This window comes from Macaca fascicularis, chromosome 6 (genome assembly GCF_037993035.2).
Source record: "Macaca fascicularis isolate 582-1 chromosome 6, T2T-MFA8v1.1".
Lineage (NCBI taxonomy): Eukaryota > Metazoa > Chordata > Mammalia > Primates > Cercopithecidae > Macaca > Macaca fascicularis.
Window position 1 is genome coordinate 146,295,278 of NC_088380.1, and position 12,890 is coordinate 146,308,167.

General features: G+C 53.4%; 1 protein-coding gene across 8 annotated transcripts in view; it reads left to right on the forward strand.

Annotated features, from left to right (window-relative positions):
• PSD2 (pleckstrin and Sec7 domain containing 2) overlaps positions 1-12,890 on the forward strand; it is a 55,569-nt gene that overhangs the window by 20,131 nt on the left and 22,548 nt on the right. For 7 of the 8 annotated variants that reach the window (XR_012414164.1, XR_012414165.1, XM_073994410.1 and 4 more), the window contains 5 exons: positions 769-1,189; positions 4,227-4,676; positions 5,093-5,287; positions 8,092-8,172; positions 12,688-12,800. Coding sequence is in view for 5 of the 8 variants with exons in the window: in XM_073994410.1 (XP_073850511.1) it covers positions 819-1,189; positions 4,227-4,676; positions 5,093-5,287; positions 8,092-8,172; positions 12,688-12,800 (1,210 nt within the window). In the remaining 3 variants the exon portion in view is untranslated. Of the gene's footprint in view, positions 1-768; positions 1,190-4,226; positions 4,677-5,092; positions 5,288-8,091; positions 8,173-12,687; positions 12,801-12,890 lie in introns of those variants that run through there. The other variant, XR_010587646.2, reaches the window with a different exon arrangement.

The following is a 12,890-nucleotide window of genomic DNA, read 5'->3' on the forward strand; positions in this document are numbered from 1 at the left end:
GCTCTGATGGGGGCCCGGGAGTGGAGGGGAACCCCAGGCCTCCTCCTTCCTCCCAGACAACTGGGGCTCTGGGCTATGTGTGTGGTGGAGGCAGCCTGGGCTCTGAGAGGCTCCCGGGTGGCGCCACCCGCCCAGCACCCTGGACAGCGCCCCACGCTGGGCTATCCCTGGCTGTCTCCAGGCTTCACTTTGGCTTCTGGGGTGGGCCCTGCTCCAATTAGGCTGCGTCTGTTGACTTCCTTGTCTCCTCTCTGAACTCCTCCTTGAAGACAGCCTCCCAGCCCAGTTCCCTCCATTAACCACAAAGGTAAGGTTCTCTTATCTCTGGCTCCTGGAGCCAGGGCAAGAACGCGGGAAGAAGCTAGGGGACCGGCTGCTGTCAGTCTGTGGTTTGTCACCATCACTCACCAACAGGAATGGCGGGGGCCCTGCTGGACCCTTCTCCACTTCCTCCCCACTTGAATCTTCCTCAGAGGGCTTTGGTGAACTCTGGCGGGCACAGCAGAGACACAAGAGGTAATAGGAAGGGCAGGGACTGGGGCACAGTGGGCTGGCCAGGGTCAAGGGTGAGGTGAGGTGGCTGCTTGGACAAGGCAGTGAGGGCACCATGACCCAAACCCACACTCCAGCCAGAAGGGCCCCGAGGAGATCGTCTCGGCCATCTCCCACTTTCGGGCAGGCTGCTCTGCCACTGGTCCTGTTGGACTTCAGGCGCCCCCCAGCCCCAGCCCTGTCTGACTGGTTCTTCCTCTCTCCACCCACTGCCAGGTCTAGAGGAGTCCCAGGAGCAGCCAGGACAGGCGGAAGTGGTGGCTGCCATGGAGGAGGACAAACTCTTATCTGCAGTGCCTGAGGAAGGCGATGCCACCCATGACCCCAGCCCGGAGCCTGAGGAGGAGCCGGGGGTCCGGAATGGAATGGCCAGTGAGGGCCTGAACAGCAGCCTCTGCAGCCCAGGGCACGAGCGAAGGGGCACCCCAGCGGACACTGAGGAACCCACGAAGGACCCAGACATGGCCTTCCGTGGCCTCAGCCTTGGCCTCTCTCTCACCAATGGCCTAGCCCTGGGGCCAGACTTGAACATTCTGGAAGATTCAACAGGGTCCAGGTCCTGGAGGGCTGGCGTGCTGGCAGAGGGAGATGATGCTTCTAGGAGCCTCTGCCCAGATGCTGAGGACCCTCAGCTGGGGTGAGTGGATGTCTTGCTATGGGAGCTCACCACATTTGGCTGCTCTGTTTTTGTGTGGCCTGGGCCTAGCCACTTAGTTTCCCTGGTTCTTGTTTTTCTCATACATAAAATGGGGATTTCATATCCCTCTTTTGCCCAGATTCTGGGTGTTTTGAAAGGACAGAGCTGCTGTCAGTCTGTGGTTTGTCAGAACCACAGACTGACTTTGATGGAGAATTCAAAGGCCAGCAGATTGGGGGGCTGAAGGTTATGCCATCGTGAGCTGCTTCTATGTGGGTTGTGGGGGACGGGGAGTGCTGCCCTCCCTCCATCCCAGGCTGGGCATTTGAATTCCAAGTCCTTTTAAAATGCCCAATGTGAAAATTAATCTGGTTCATCCCTCTGCTTCCTGGAAATGAGACTCTCCAAAATCCTTCAGCTGACTCCGGGAAAGCAGGCTTTGGGCTTTAATCCCTCTCAGCTACTCTCCCCTGCAGTAATTGTCAGGAAGTTCTACCAGGGATCTCACTTCAGTCCTGCTTGTTGGAGTTACAGCCCAATTTCTATTGTCCTCAGCAGATGGTGGAGACACCTGGAGTTTTGGGGGTGTGTTGGACACGCAGAGCAGGGAAGGGACAGAGAAATGTCTAGAAGGCACCAGGGTGGGCTGAGAAAAGAAGGCATTTAGAAGTCTTAGTGCGCATAGCTGCAGGCTCTGGCCTGAACGGGCAGTGTATGGGTAGTGTGTGAGTGTGCGTGGGGGCATGAGTGTGTGCTTGCCCTGCATGTCATGTGTGCACAGGGATGTGTGAACGTGTTGGTATGCATGCGGATGGTGGCTGTGGGCGGGGAGTGTTGGTGCCCCTGGCCTGGACATTTGTGGCTGCACATTTGGGCGCATGTACATGTTATGTAGGGATAAGTGTCTCTAGGTCTTCGTGGGCAGGAGTGTGAGTATGTGGGGTTGGGTGTCTGTGTCACTGGGTGTGCCATGGCCATAAGCGTGTTTCCATCCAGGCAGGGTCTAGGGCAGCCCCATAGCTGGCAGCAGGGCGGGGGCAGGGGACTGGGGCTTCTTAGAGCACACCGTATTGAGGTGGCATCTTTACTTGGGATGGTGAGGCTGGGGGCAGTTGGAGGCTTGGAGATTGGACTGATGGTCTTCAAGCTCCCATCAGGGCCACTCCTCAGGCTTGCTCAGTTGCATGAGGAGGTGGGAGATGGGGGGTCCATTGGTGGCTCTGACCCTGGGCTGAGAGCTCCCCGCAGGCAGGGCTCTGTCTTGTTTGGATGTCTCTAGTGCCCAGCACAGGCCTGGCAGAGGTGTCTTTACTGGGCTGACTTTGGGTATTTGCCCTGGTGGCCAGGGCAATGGACCTTCTTTCCCCTCCTTTCCTTCCAGAGGTCAGTAGAGGAAACTTCTACCCCAGCCCCTGCCAGGCATTCTGCGCCTTTTAGATTTCTGTCCCCCTCCCCACTTTGTTCCTTGGCAGGAGAGAGCCTAATGAGCCTGCAGTCTCAGCTCCTGCTGGGGCTGGAGTGGGAGTGTCTTCTCCAGGAAGCATACTGGGACAGAATCTTAGGCACTGGGGGGCCAAGGAGATGTTTGAGGGGCAGGGGCACTTCCCAGTCCTCCAAATACAGCTCAGTCTCTGCTACGCAGCAGGGGCTAGGGGAAAGTAGGGCATGACCAGAGCCTCAGGGGAGGCTGATGCAGAGGGAGGGGCGTGCTTCTTTGCCCATCATGGGCCTCGGTTGATCTGAAATGGGCCGGGCTCAGCCTGCTGTGTTTTTTCCTTGTGTCTCTTCCCGTTGCCGGCTGTATCTTCCATCTCTATCCTTGTCTGTCTAGCTCTTTCTTTATCTCTCTCACATTCTGTCTCTGTTGTCCTCCCGTATCCCTTTCCTCTGTCTCTTTCTTGTCCCCCTCTCATGGTCTTACTCTCTCAGTCTCTCTCTCTTTCCTTCCCTGTGTACCTGCTCGTGTCTCTGGTAGATAAGAATCTTCCCAGCCTCCTCAGTTCATGTATGTGTGATGCTGCTTTCCAGGTGCTGGAGATGAACAAAACAAAAGCTCTCATGGAGCTTGTAGTCTAGTGGGGAGACCGAAGATAAATATTAAAACAATGAATACTTATATAGTATGTTGAAAGGAGATAAGTGCTTTGGGGAAGAAAAAGTAGGAAAAAAGGGGCTGGGGTGTTTGGAGGCAGGTTATGGTTTAGATTGGGAGGTCTGGGCAGTCCTCACTGAGAAAGGGATGTAGAAGGAGGGTTTTAGCTGGGGAAGAACACTTTGGGCAGAGGGAACAGCCAGTGCAAAGGCCTCTTTTGGGGGACAGCACAGGATCCTGCAAGGGCTTGGGAAGCGTCGGTGGGGCCATGGGGCTGAAAAGCACATGTTCATTCACCCAGCACATCGTTCAGCTAGATGTTCCGAGCACCTACTATGTGTGGGGATGCTCCGTGGCTTTGCAAAGCTTTTGTTCTGGAGCTGGGGAACATACAGTAAACAGGAGAAAAGACAGAATCTTACATGCCGGGAAGGTCTGAGGAGTAAATAAACAGATCCGGAGCAGGAGGCCAGTGTGCTGTGGGCCTGCCTCCCCTGCTCTCTCTGAGGAGGTGGCAATGAGGCCAGACCTGACAGCTGGGATGTGTTTGGTCGAGCTAAGAACCTCCCAGGTTGTGGGAAGAGCAAAATTATGACCCGGTGTGACACTGGTTGTGATAGGAAAATGTTCACATTGCTTTGGGAGCCTGGAGGAAGCAGCCCTCTATGCCGGGCTGGGGGATGAGGCCTTACATTCATTCATTTAGACACATATCTGAAGCCCACTATGGCCCCGGCCCCAGGTCTGCTCTTTTCCCTGCAGTATTCCCAGTACCCAGCCCGGTGTCTGGCACCTGTGCTCAGTCAGTATTGGCTGAAGGGATAAGTGAATAGGATGGGGGGTGGTGTGTCCCTAGGGGGCTCCCAGGCACAGATGAGTGCAGTTACCAGCACCTGTACTGGGGATACCTTGGCAGGATGGTGACTGGCTCCTTGCATCCCACAGGTTGGATGGTCCCGGGGAGCCAGATGTGCGGGATGGCTTCAGTGCCACGTTTGAGAAGATTCTGGAGTCAGAGCTGCTGCGGGGCACCCAGTACAGCAGCCTTGACTCCCTAGATGGGCTGAGCCTCACAGATGAGAGTGACAGCTGCGTCAGCTTCGAGGCCCCCCTCACACCCCTCATCCAGCAGCGGGCTCGTGACAGCCCTGAGCCAGGGGCTGGGCTGGGCATTGGGGACATGGGGTTTGAGGGGGACATGGGGGCAGCTGGTGGTGATGGGGAGCTGGGCAGCCCCCTGCGGCGCTCTATCTCCAGCAGCCGCTCTGAGAACGTCCTAAGCCGCCTGTCTCTCATGGCCATGCCCAATGGATTCCATGAAGATGGCCCCCAGGGCCCAGGTGGGGACGAGGATGATGATGAGGAGGACACAGACAAGTTGCTGAACTCAACCAGGTGAGGCAGGGCCCAGGCTGGGAGCTGGGAGAACCACTGAGCAGATAGGGAGACTGAGACCCAGGGTGGGCAAAGCAGATTAGAGTGACTCAGTATCCAGAGTCAGCACGCCCTCTTCAAGGTCACCTGGTCCACCCTCTGTATCCAGACTTCCCACCCTGCGTCCTGAGGTTTCATTCTGCTCTTCCAGGCCTTCTCAGCCCCGGTAGAAGTGGGGAGTCAGGGAACTATGCTGTGAGTTCACTTGAGAGGCTCTTCTGAAAGTCTGATTTCATTCCCTCCTGCTGCGGTGGAGCTTCTTTCCCTCTTCTGGCCCCTACATGGTTTGCAGTGGCCTGGGGAAACCTCCCAGCCTCCTCCAGGGCCTTTGACCCTGGGCCTCTGACCCTACTCCTCCACCCACCTTCCATCTGCAGTGACCCCAGCCTGAAGGATGGCCTGTCAGACTCAGACTCTGAGCTCAGCAGCTCGGAGGGGTTGGAGCCTGGTAGCGCAGACCCACTGGCCAACGGGTGCCAGGGAGTCAGTGAAGCTGCTCGTCGGCTGGCACGCCGCCTCTACCACCTTGAGGGCTTCCAGCGCTGCGATGTGGCCCGGCAGCTGGGCAAGAAGTGAGTGTGGTCTCCCCCACCCCCAACCCTGGGCAAACCTCGTGTCTTCCTCAGCCTCAAGGGTTTGTGGGTGACCTTCTTCAGGGGTGCCTTGTGCTGGGGGGTGGCTCCCAACAGTTCCCCGAGGACACCTCCTCCCGCCACTGTCCTCATTCCTGGCCTCGCCCTAAATCTGTTTCCTTTCTGGGCTGCTTGGGCGAGGCTGATGCTCTTGGGGAGGGGTGGTGGCGGGCGGCCCCTCAGGGCTGGGGGTGAGGGATGTGGGATGTGGTTATGGGGCCACCATGAATATGAGGACAGAGAACCTGGCAGCATCTGGGCCCAGTTAATGGGGCCAGGGAGAGAGGAGAACCTGGGCCTTGGGGGACACCTCTGGGACCCAGAGCTCAGGAAAGGGCTCCTGGCCTTCATTAAGCACTACTGTCTATTGGGACCAGCTGAAGGGGCTGAAGCCCCCAAAGCCCACACCCTGGCCTTCAGACCGGGTGCAAAGGGGACTGGCTAGATGAGAGCCCCAAGGGGGACCAGGGGACAGGCGGCATTGCAGGACAGAGGAAGTCTGCCGGCACATCCTGCGCACCTCTGACTACTGGTGTGTTCACCCGCCACCTGCCTCTGGCCCTTTTACCCGGAGTGCTTCCCAGCATCCGCATTAAGGCTCTGAGCTGTGCAGGAGCAGGCCTAGCCCTGCAGCACTGCTCACAGGGCTGGGAGACAGTCCAGACCCTTGCCCATGAGTGGGAGGTGACATGCAGGCTTTAGGCCTCAGGACACCCTGAGGGCGGCTCAAGTCCTCGATCCTCCTCTCCCTCCTCTTCTCTCTCCCTCCACTTCTCTCTCCACCCTCCGCAGCCTCCACGCTGCTCCTGCACCGGGTCCCTGACAATCGCGCCAGCCCAGAAATCACAATTCAGATGCCCTCACCTCTTCTGCTGGACTGGACCCCCAAACCTAATGCCATCCTTTCAGGAGCCTTCTTGGTGGCCTGCCCCTGCCCTCTCCCATCTTTTCAACCACTCCCTCCAGCAGCTAATTGTGCTCAAGTCTCTCCCATTTTAAAAACAGAAATTGTTTCTCATCCCCACTTCCTCCTCTAGCCAAAATTCTTGGGTTTTCTGCCCGGGATGGCCTCTATCCCCTTTCTTTCTCCACACTCAGCCCCTCCACACTGGTTTCCTCCCCCCAACACCGACTTCAGAAACCTCTTGTGCCAACATCACTGGTGGCCTTGTGTTTCTGAATCTGGTGGCTGCTCCCCAAGCCTCACCTTAGCCCCTTCAGCAGCTCCATGAGACTGGTCATCTCTTTCTTTTTCTTTAATTAAACTTTTTATTGTGAAAATTTCAACAAACATAAAAGCAGAGAAAAAAAAATCAAACCTCTATATACCCATTACTGGGTTTTAAAGTTACTATTTCTTCATTCTCATTTCATCTATGACCCACAGCTTTTTTCTCATGTGCTGGAAGATTGTAATGCATATTTCAGACACTCTATCATTTGATTTATAAATACTTTAGTATGTATCTCCAACTGATAAGGATCTTTTTTTACATAATCATGATTCTATTATAATTTCTAACAAAATGAACAAAAAATTCTTAATCTCTCCAACATTCAGACTGTGTTTAATTTTCTCTGATTGTCTCAAAAATGTTGGTTTATTGAAATCAAGATTCAAACAGGGTCCACACATCACACTTGGCTAATTGGTCTGTTAAGTCTCTTTGAATCAACAACAGTTCAGCAGTTCAGCAGTGCTCCTCCCTTCTTAAATGCTGTGTATTTGTTGAAGAAACCAAGCCACTTGTCCTAAAGAATGTTCCACAGTTCAGATGTGGTATCCTCATGCTGTTATTTAACATGTTTCTCTATTTCCCATAGGTCCTGCAAATGGGCAGTAAGCTCTAGGCTTAATTAGAATCAGGTGGAAATTTGTTCTAGTTTTTGACAAGAATTCCTCATGCCAGTCTTCTTGAAATACTGTCTTGGTTGGCCTGCAGGACAACACACCCCACCTCTGGCTGCTGTTTCTCAGCCTTCTTGCTGGCTCGCTCCTGGGTTCCCAACCCGATTTGGGGCTCTGGGCCAGCCAGCCTGTCTGTGCCCTCTCCTGTTGCATGGGCTCAGCCCCACCCTGAGCTATTACTGACCAGCTGTGGATTGATGACTCTCACACGGATGCCTGGTCCTGAAGTCTGACATCTCCCACAGGGGACTACCTTCTTGGTCATGCCCCATGTCCATTCCATCTTCGTGTCTTGTGGGTTCTGCCCCCTAAATCTCTCTTCTCCCCATCCCTTCTATCTCTATCTGGACATCTACCGCAGTCCTCCTATCGGTCTCCACTTAGCAAGTAGCGCATTCCAAAATACAGACTGCCCATCCCTGCTTTAACCCTTCTGAATCAAGTCCTGGTCCTTCCCCTGGTCCTGGCCTCATCACTTGCTGCCCCATTCCTGTTCTTTAGGTTCTGGCCACATGGCCCTGCTAGTAGCTTCTTGGACATGCCATACAGTTTCCTCCCTGGGGACACTGCATCATCCCACCCCTACTCCCTTCGTCTGGTTAGCTTGTAATTCCTTGTGTTGACTGAGACATCACCTCCCCCAGGAAGCCTTCCCAACACCTGCAGACCAAGGTTGAATGTTATGGCCCAACTGGCCAGTAGCCTAGGGGTTGAGCAGGTCTTGGGGGTGGGTGGGTCCGGATACCCTGGGCCCCACTCCCCAAGTAATGCCTATGATTCTGTCATCCTTGCGCTGGACCCTGCTTCTAACAGACATCCCATACTCTCCTGGCAGCAACGAGTTTAGCAGACTGGTGGCCGGGGAGTACCTCAGTTTCTTCGACTTCTCGGGCTTGACTCTGGACCGAGCACTCAGGTCAGTGGGGCTGGGACGGGCAGTGCCCACAAGTGGTTCAGGCTGCACATCTGGATGCTTATGCCAGCTCTACCATAAACTTGCTGTACAACCTTGGGCAAGTCTTTTGACCCCCTGGTGAGGCTGTGGGGAAGCGGCCACAGGAGCAGCAGCGGCCCAGTAGTTCAGCGAGTGCCCGCTTCGTAGTAGCTGTTAGGATGTGAGGGTGGAAATGTAGTTGTGACCCTAGGAGAGGAAGGGAGGCTCAGGACTTGCCTGTATTGAGCACTTCCTGCCCGCCAGATCCTCTAGGTCTTTACTCACCTTGCTTACTGCATCCTCCGTACCCTGGTAAGGTAGGCACTATCATTCATGTTTTTCACATGAAGAAACTATGGGCCAGAGGGGTAAAGAGACTTCCTCACAGTCATCGAGGGAGGAGATGGTAAAATGGGATTTGATCTCAACTCTATTGGTTTAGGACCTAGGGAGTAGACCTCAGGAGGGCCAATTGCAGGTTCCTAGAAGCCAGAGGGTAGAATGGATGGTTGCAGCCCTGTAGTATCTAGTAGGCTCTGGTGGCAGGGGCCAACTGGGCAGATACTGACCAGGCCCTAGGAGAGATGGAAGCATCTTGGAGCTAAGGGTGGGGTGATTCATGCACGTTAGACCTTTTGACTGTGTTCCACGTGTCTCTTACACTTTAAAAAAATGTAATTTCTGGCTGGGCACGGTGGCTCATACCTGTAATCCTAGCACTTTGGGAGGCCGAGGCCAGAAGATTACCTGAGGCCAGGAGTTCCAGAACAGCCTGGACAACATAGGGAGGCCAAGTCTCTACAAAAAGTAGAAAAATTAACCAGGCATGGTGGTGCAGGCCTGTTGTCCCGGCTCCTCAGAAGGTTTAGGTGGGATCACCTGAGCCTGGGGAGGTTGAGGCTGTAGTGAGCCATGACTGTACCACTGCACTCCAGCCTGGGTGACAGAGTGAAACCCTATCTCAAAGAAACAAACAAACAAACAAACAAAAAAACCTACATACAAAAAAAGTAATTTCCATTCTTTTTTCTTTGCTTCTGTTGGGATATTTTCGGCTGACCTGTTTTTACTTCACTTCACTTACCCTTTTTCTGTTTCTAATGTGTTATTAACCCATTTATGCCTGAGGTTGCAGTTTTCTGAATTACAAAATCAGACCTTGGCGATGACCTTAAGCAGTAGGATATAAATAACTCCCACACGCTTAGCGTTCTGGCACAATAGGCATAAATGGGTTTTGAACTCATTTACTGAGTTTTGAATTTATGTTATATTTTCCATTTCTAGAATTTCTATTTTATTAAAAAAATTAAAAAATAGATTCTAATTATCTGGGTGAATTATCCATCTTTTCCATTATTTTCTCCACCTTTCCCTCTCTTTTTTGAACATATTAGTTGTAAAACCCTTGCTGCTAACTCCAGTATCTATCACCTGAATCATCTGTGTTTATTTCTATTATCTCTTTTTTCTCTTTATTTTCCATCGTATATCCTGTCTCTTTGATTGCTTAGTAACTTAAAAAAAATTGGATGCTGGATACTTTATATAGAATTGTAGTGGTTCTAGATTATTCTATATTCCTCCAGAGAGGGTTTACGTTGCCCTTTGCTAGGCAGTTAGAAGGCGTGTGGGGATGCAGTCCTAATCGTTGCACTGAAGTTTGCTATGGCTCAGGGTGTGCTCTGATCATAGGGTAGAGGTCCTCAGAGTTTTCTACTGGGAGCCTTGTGTGTTCAGTTGGGCAAACCCCTTTCTTGGCTCAGAAGCCTAATTTTGTCTTCTCAGTGCAGCAACACTTCCTCCTCTTCAACAACAAAAAAAATCCCTCTACTTCTCAGAGGATTTCTGCTTAGCCTTTTTGCTTCCTGCCTTTTATATATATATATTTTTGAGACAGAGTCTTGCTCTGTTGCCTAGGCTGGAGTGCAGTGGCATGATCTCCACTCATTGCAAGCTCCGCCTCCTGGGTTCATGCCTTTCTCCTGCCTCAGCCTGCCAGGTAGCTGGGACTACAGGCGCCCGCCACCACGCCTGGCTAATTTTTTGTATTTTTATTAGAGACGGGGTTTCACCATGTTAGCCAGGATGGTCTCGATCTCCTGACTTCGTGATCCTCCCGCCTCGGCCTCTCGAAGTGCTGGGATTACAGGCATGAGCCACCACGCCCGGCCTGTATCTTTTATATCTCTGAAATTCAGCAACTATCTCAAAGGGAAAAGTGGCCATGTGTTTACAGCCCCTGAAGTCTCCAGCCTCTTGAAGCCACCCAATGCCCTGCCTCTTGCCTGTGCCCATAATCAGCAATTCCCCCAGGGAAAAAGCAGCCACAGAAGCTCAAACTACCTTTCCGCAGTTCTCTCCTCTCCAGAATCTTGGCCCTTTTGGTCTTTGCTGCCTCAGCAATTTTTCCAATAGCTTAAGAAAATCCATGGTTTTTATTGTTTTCAGTGGAAGTGTTGGTGTTCAGCAGGCTACTGTATCCTGAGCTGAATTGTAAAGATTGCAGTAGAATGAGGAAGATTGGTTGGGGAAGTTGTTCAGTGGGGTCAGCTTATGATCAGAGGTGTAGGTGCTGGACTGAGTGCCTTGTATGCCAGCCCAATACTGAGGCTCATTTGTGCAGGCACTGCAAGCGCGTAGGCTTCTGAAGAGGGTCAGGTGGGAGAGAACAAGCATGAGGTTGGGCGGAGGGGAAAGGTCGGTGTGAGAGGTTGCATAGAGGGTAGAGTAAAAGGGCTGGTGGTGCCAAGATGTGGGGGAGGGTGGGCAGTGGTGAGGCTGCCCCTAGGGACAGCCTGAGAGTTTGGTGGTCGTGGCACTGGGTTGGGGCTTGAGGCAGAGTGTCTAGGGAAGGGGAGTTTGGGCTGGGGAGTAGGAGCTGGGATGGATGGCTCATAGGTAAAACAGGCTAAGGTTGGAATGGGGGAGGTTTTGAGAAAGTCCTGGAGGAATGTGAGAAGAGGGAGGGGCCAGGCTGGGGGACAGATGGGAGAAGAGAACAGGAAGCAAGAGAGATAGGGAGAGGAGGACAGCGAGCTGTCAGACAGGGCAGTGCTATTATGCAGCAGTTGGTTGCTTGGGATTGGATTTTGAGAGTACTCTGCCGTTTTGGATGCCTTGAGGCGCCTCAGAGGGTAAGGGCTGGCTAAGACATGGCTTGCAGGTCCCAGGGTGCCTTAGGAGGTGGCATGAGAGAGGGTAAAACAAAGTGGGCATTGCAGTCATTCTGGGCCAAAATGAAATCAACTATAGCAAAGTTAAGAACAAACCATCTCCTGAACCCAAGACTGATGGAGACACCAATGGCTTCAGCCTGCAATCTCCCTTCCCAAGGGAATGACCTTTGATTTGGGCCTTGAGGGAGATTCAGAGCTGCCCAGCCGAGGAAGGAAGGGTGTCCTGGAGGCCTGGCCTGCTCTGAGGCACTGAAGAGTGAAATGCCTGTTCTGTCTAGGGTGTGAAGATAGCAGGTGGGTGTGAGGTTGGAGGCACAGGAGAGTAGTCCAGGCAGCGAATGTGGCCATGACGTGAGGAGCCTGGGTGCTATTCTGAGGGTGCCAAGGAGTCACAGGTTTTTTTTTTTTTTTTTTTTTTTTTTGAGATAGAATCTTACTGTGTTGCCCAGGCTGGAGTGCAATGGCGTGACCTTGGCTCACCGCAACCTCTGCCTCCTGGGTTCAAGTGATTCTCTTTCCTCAATCTCCTGAGTAGCTTGGATTACAGGCATGTGCCAGCATACCTGGCTAATTTTTGTATTTTTAGTAGAGACAGGGTTTCACCATGTTGGCCAGGCTGGTCTTGAACTCCTGACCTTGGGTGATCTACCCACCTCAGCCTCCCAAAATGCTGGGATTATAGGTGCGAGCCACCGCACCTGGCCCAGTGATGGATTTTAAGCAGCAGTAAGTCCTGCCTGCGTGGGTATTTAGAAGGACAACTTGGTGTCTGCGGGGAGAAGGTAGTGGGTGCAGGGGTGGCCCCGTTGTCCTGGGCACATGATAAGAACAAACCATCAGGACTTGGTGGCAACTCAGTCTTGGGGTGGGGGAGGAGTGGGGGGATCAGGGTTGGGCCTGGGCTCAGCTGGAGGCACATGAAAGAGAGAGGATGACTGAGGAGAGCATTCTGAAGGGCAGGCATGGACAGGGCCTGGCTGTAGGGGAAGGAGCAAGGAGTGGGCATCCACCCTGAAGAAGAGCAGGTGCTGAGGTGCTCTTCTTTGCTCTTCACCATCTGTCCTCTGCCTACTTCCAGAAGCTCCCTGGAGGGTGATGAGGACTGAAACTCTAAAGTTTACCAGGCCCCCTGGTCTCAGCACTCCAAAGTGGCCGTCCTGGCGGCCAGGGCCTCCTGGGCTGGAGAGAGCGTCCAGACCCAGAGAATGGGGCACTGGAGCCCTGGCCTCCTAGGGTGGGTGTGTGGTGTGTGTGGGGGGGTGGTCTTACCTTGGGTGAGGACTCAGACTGCCCTCAGCAGCTTTGAATTGCCTTCCAGAACATTCTTGAAGGCCTTCCCACTGATGGGGGAGACACAAGAGCGTGAGCGAGTCCTCACACACTTCTCCCGCCGGTACTGCCAGTGCAACCCTGATGACAGCACTTCGGAAGGTATGGCCCCCGCCCACTCTGCCCAACCCTCCCCACCCACTCAGCCAGGCCCTGGCCCCCTCCCACCCTGGTCCACCTGGCACTTTGGCC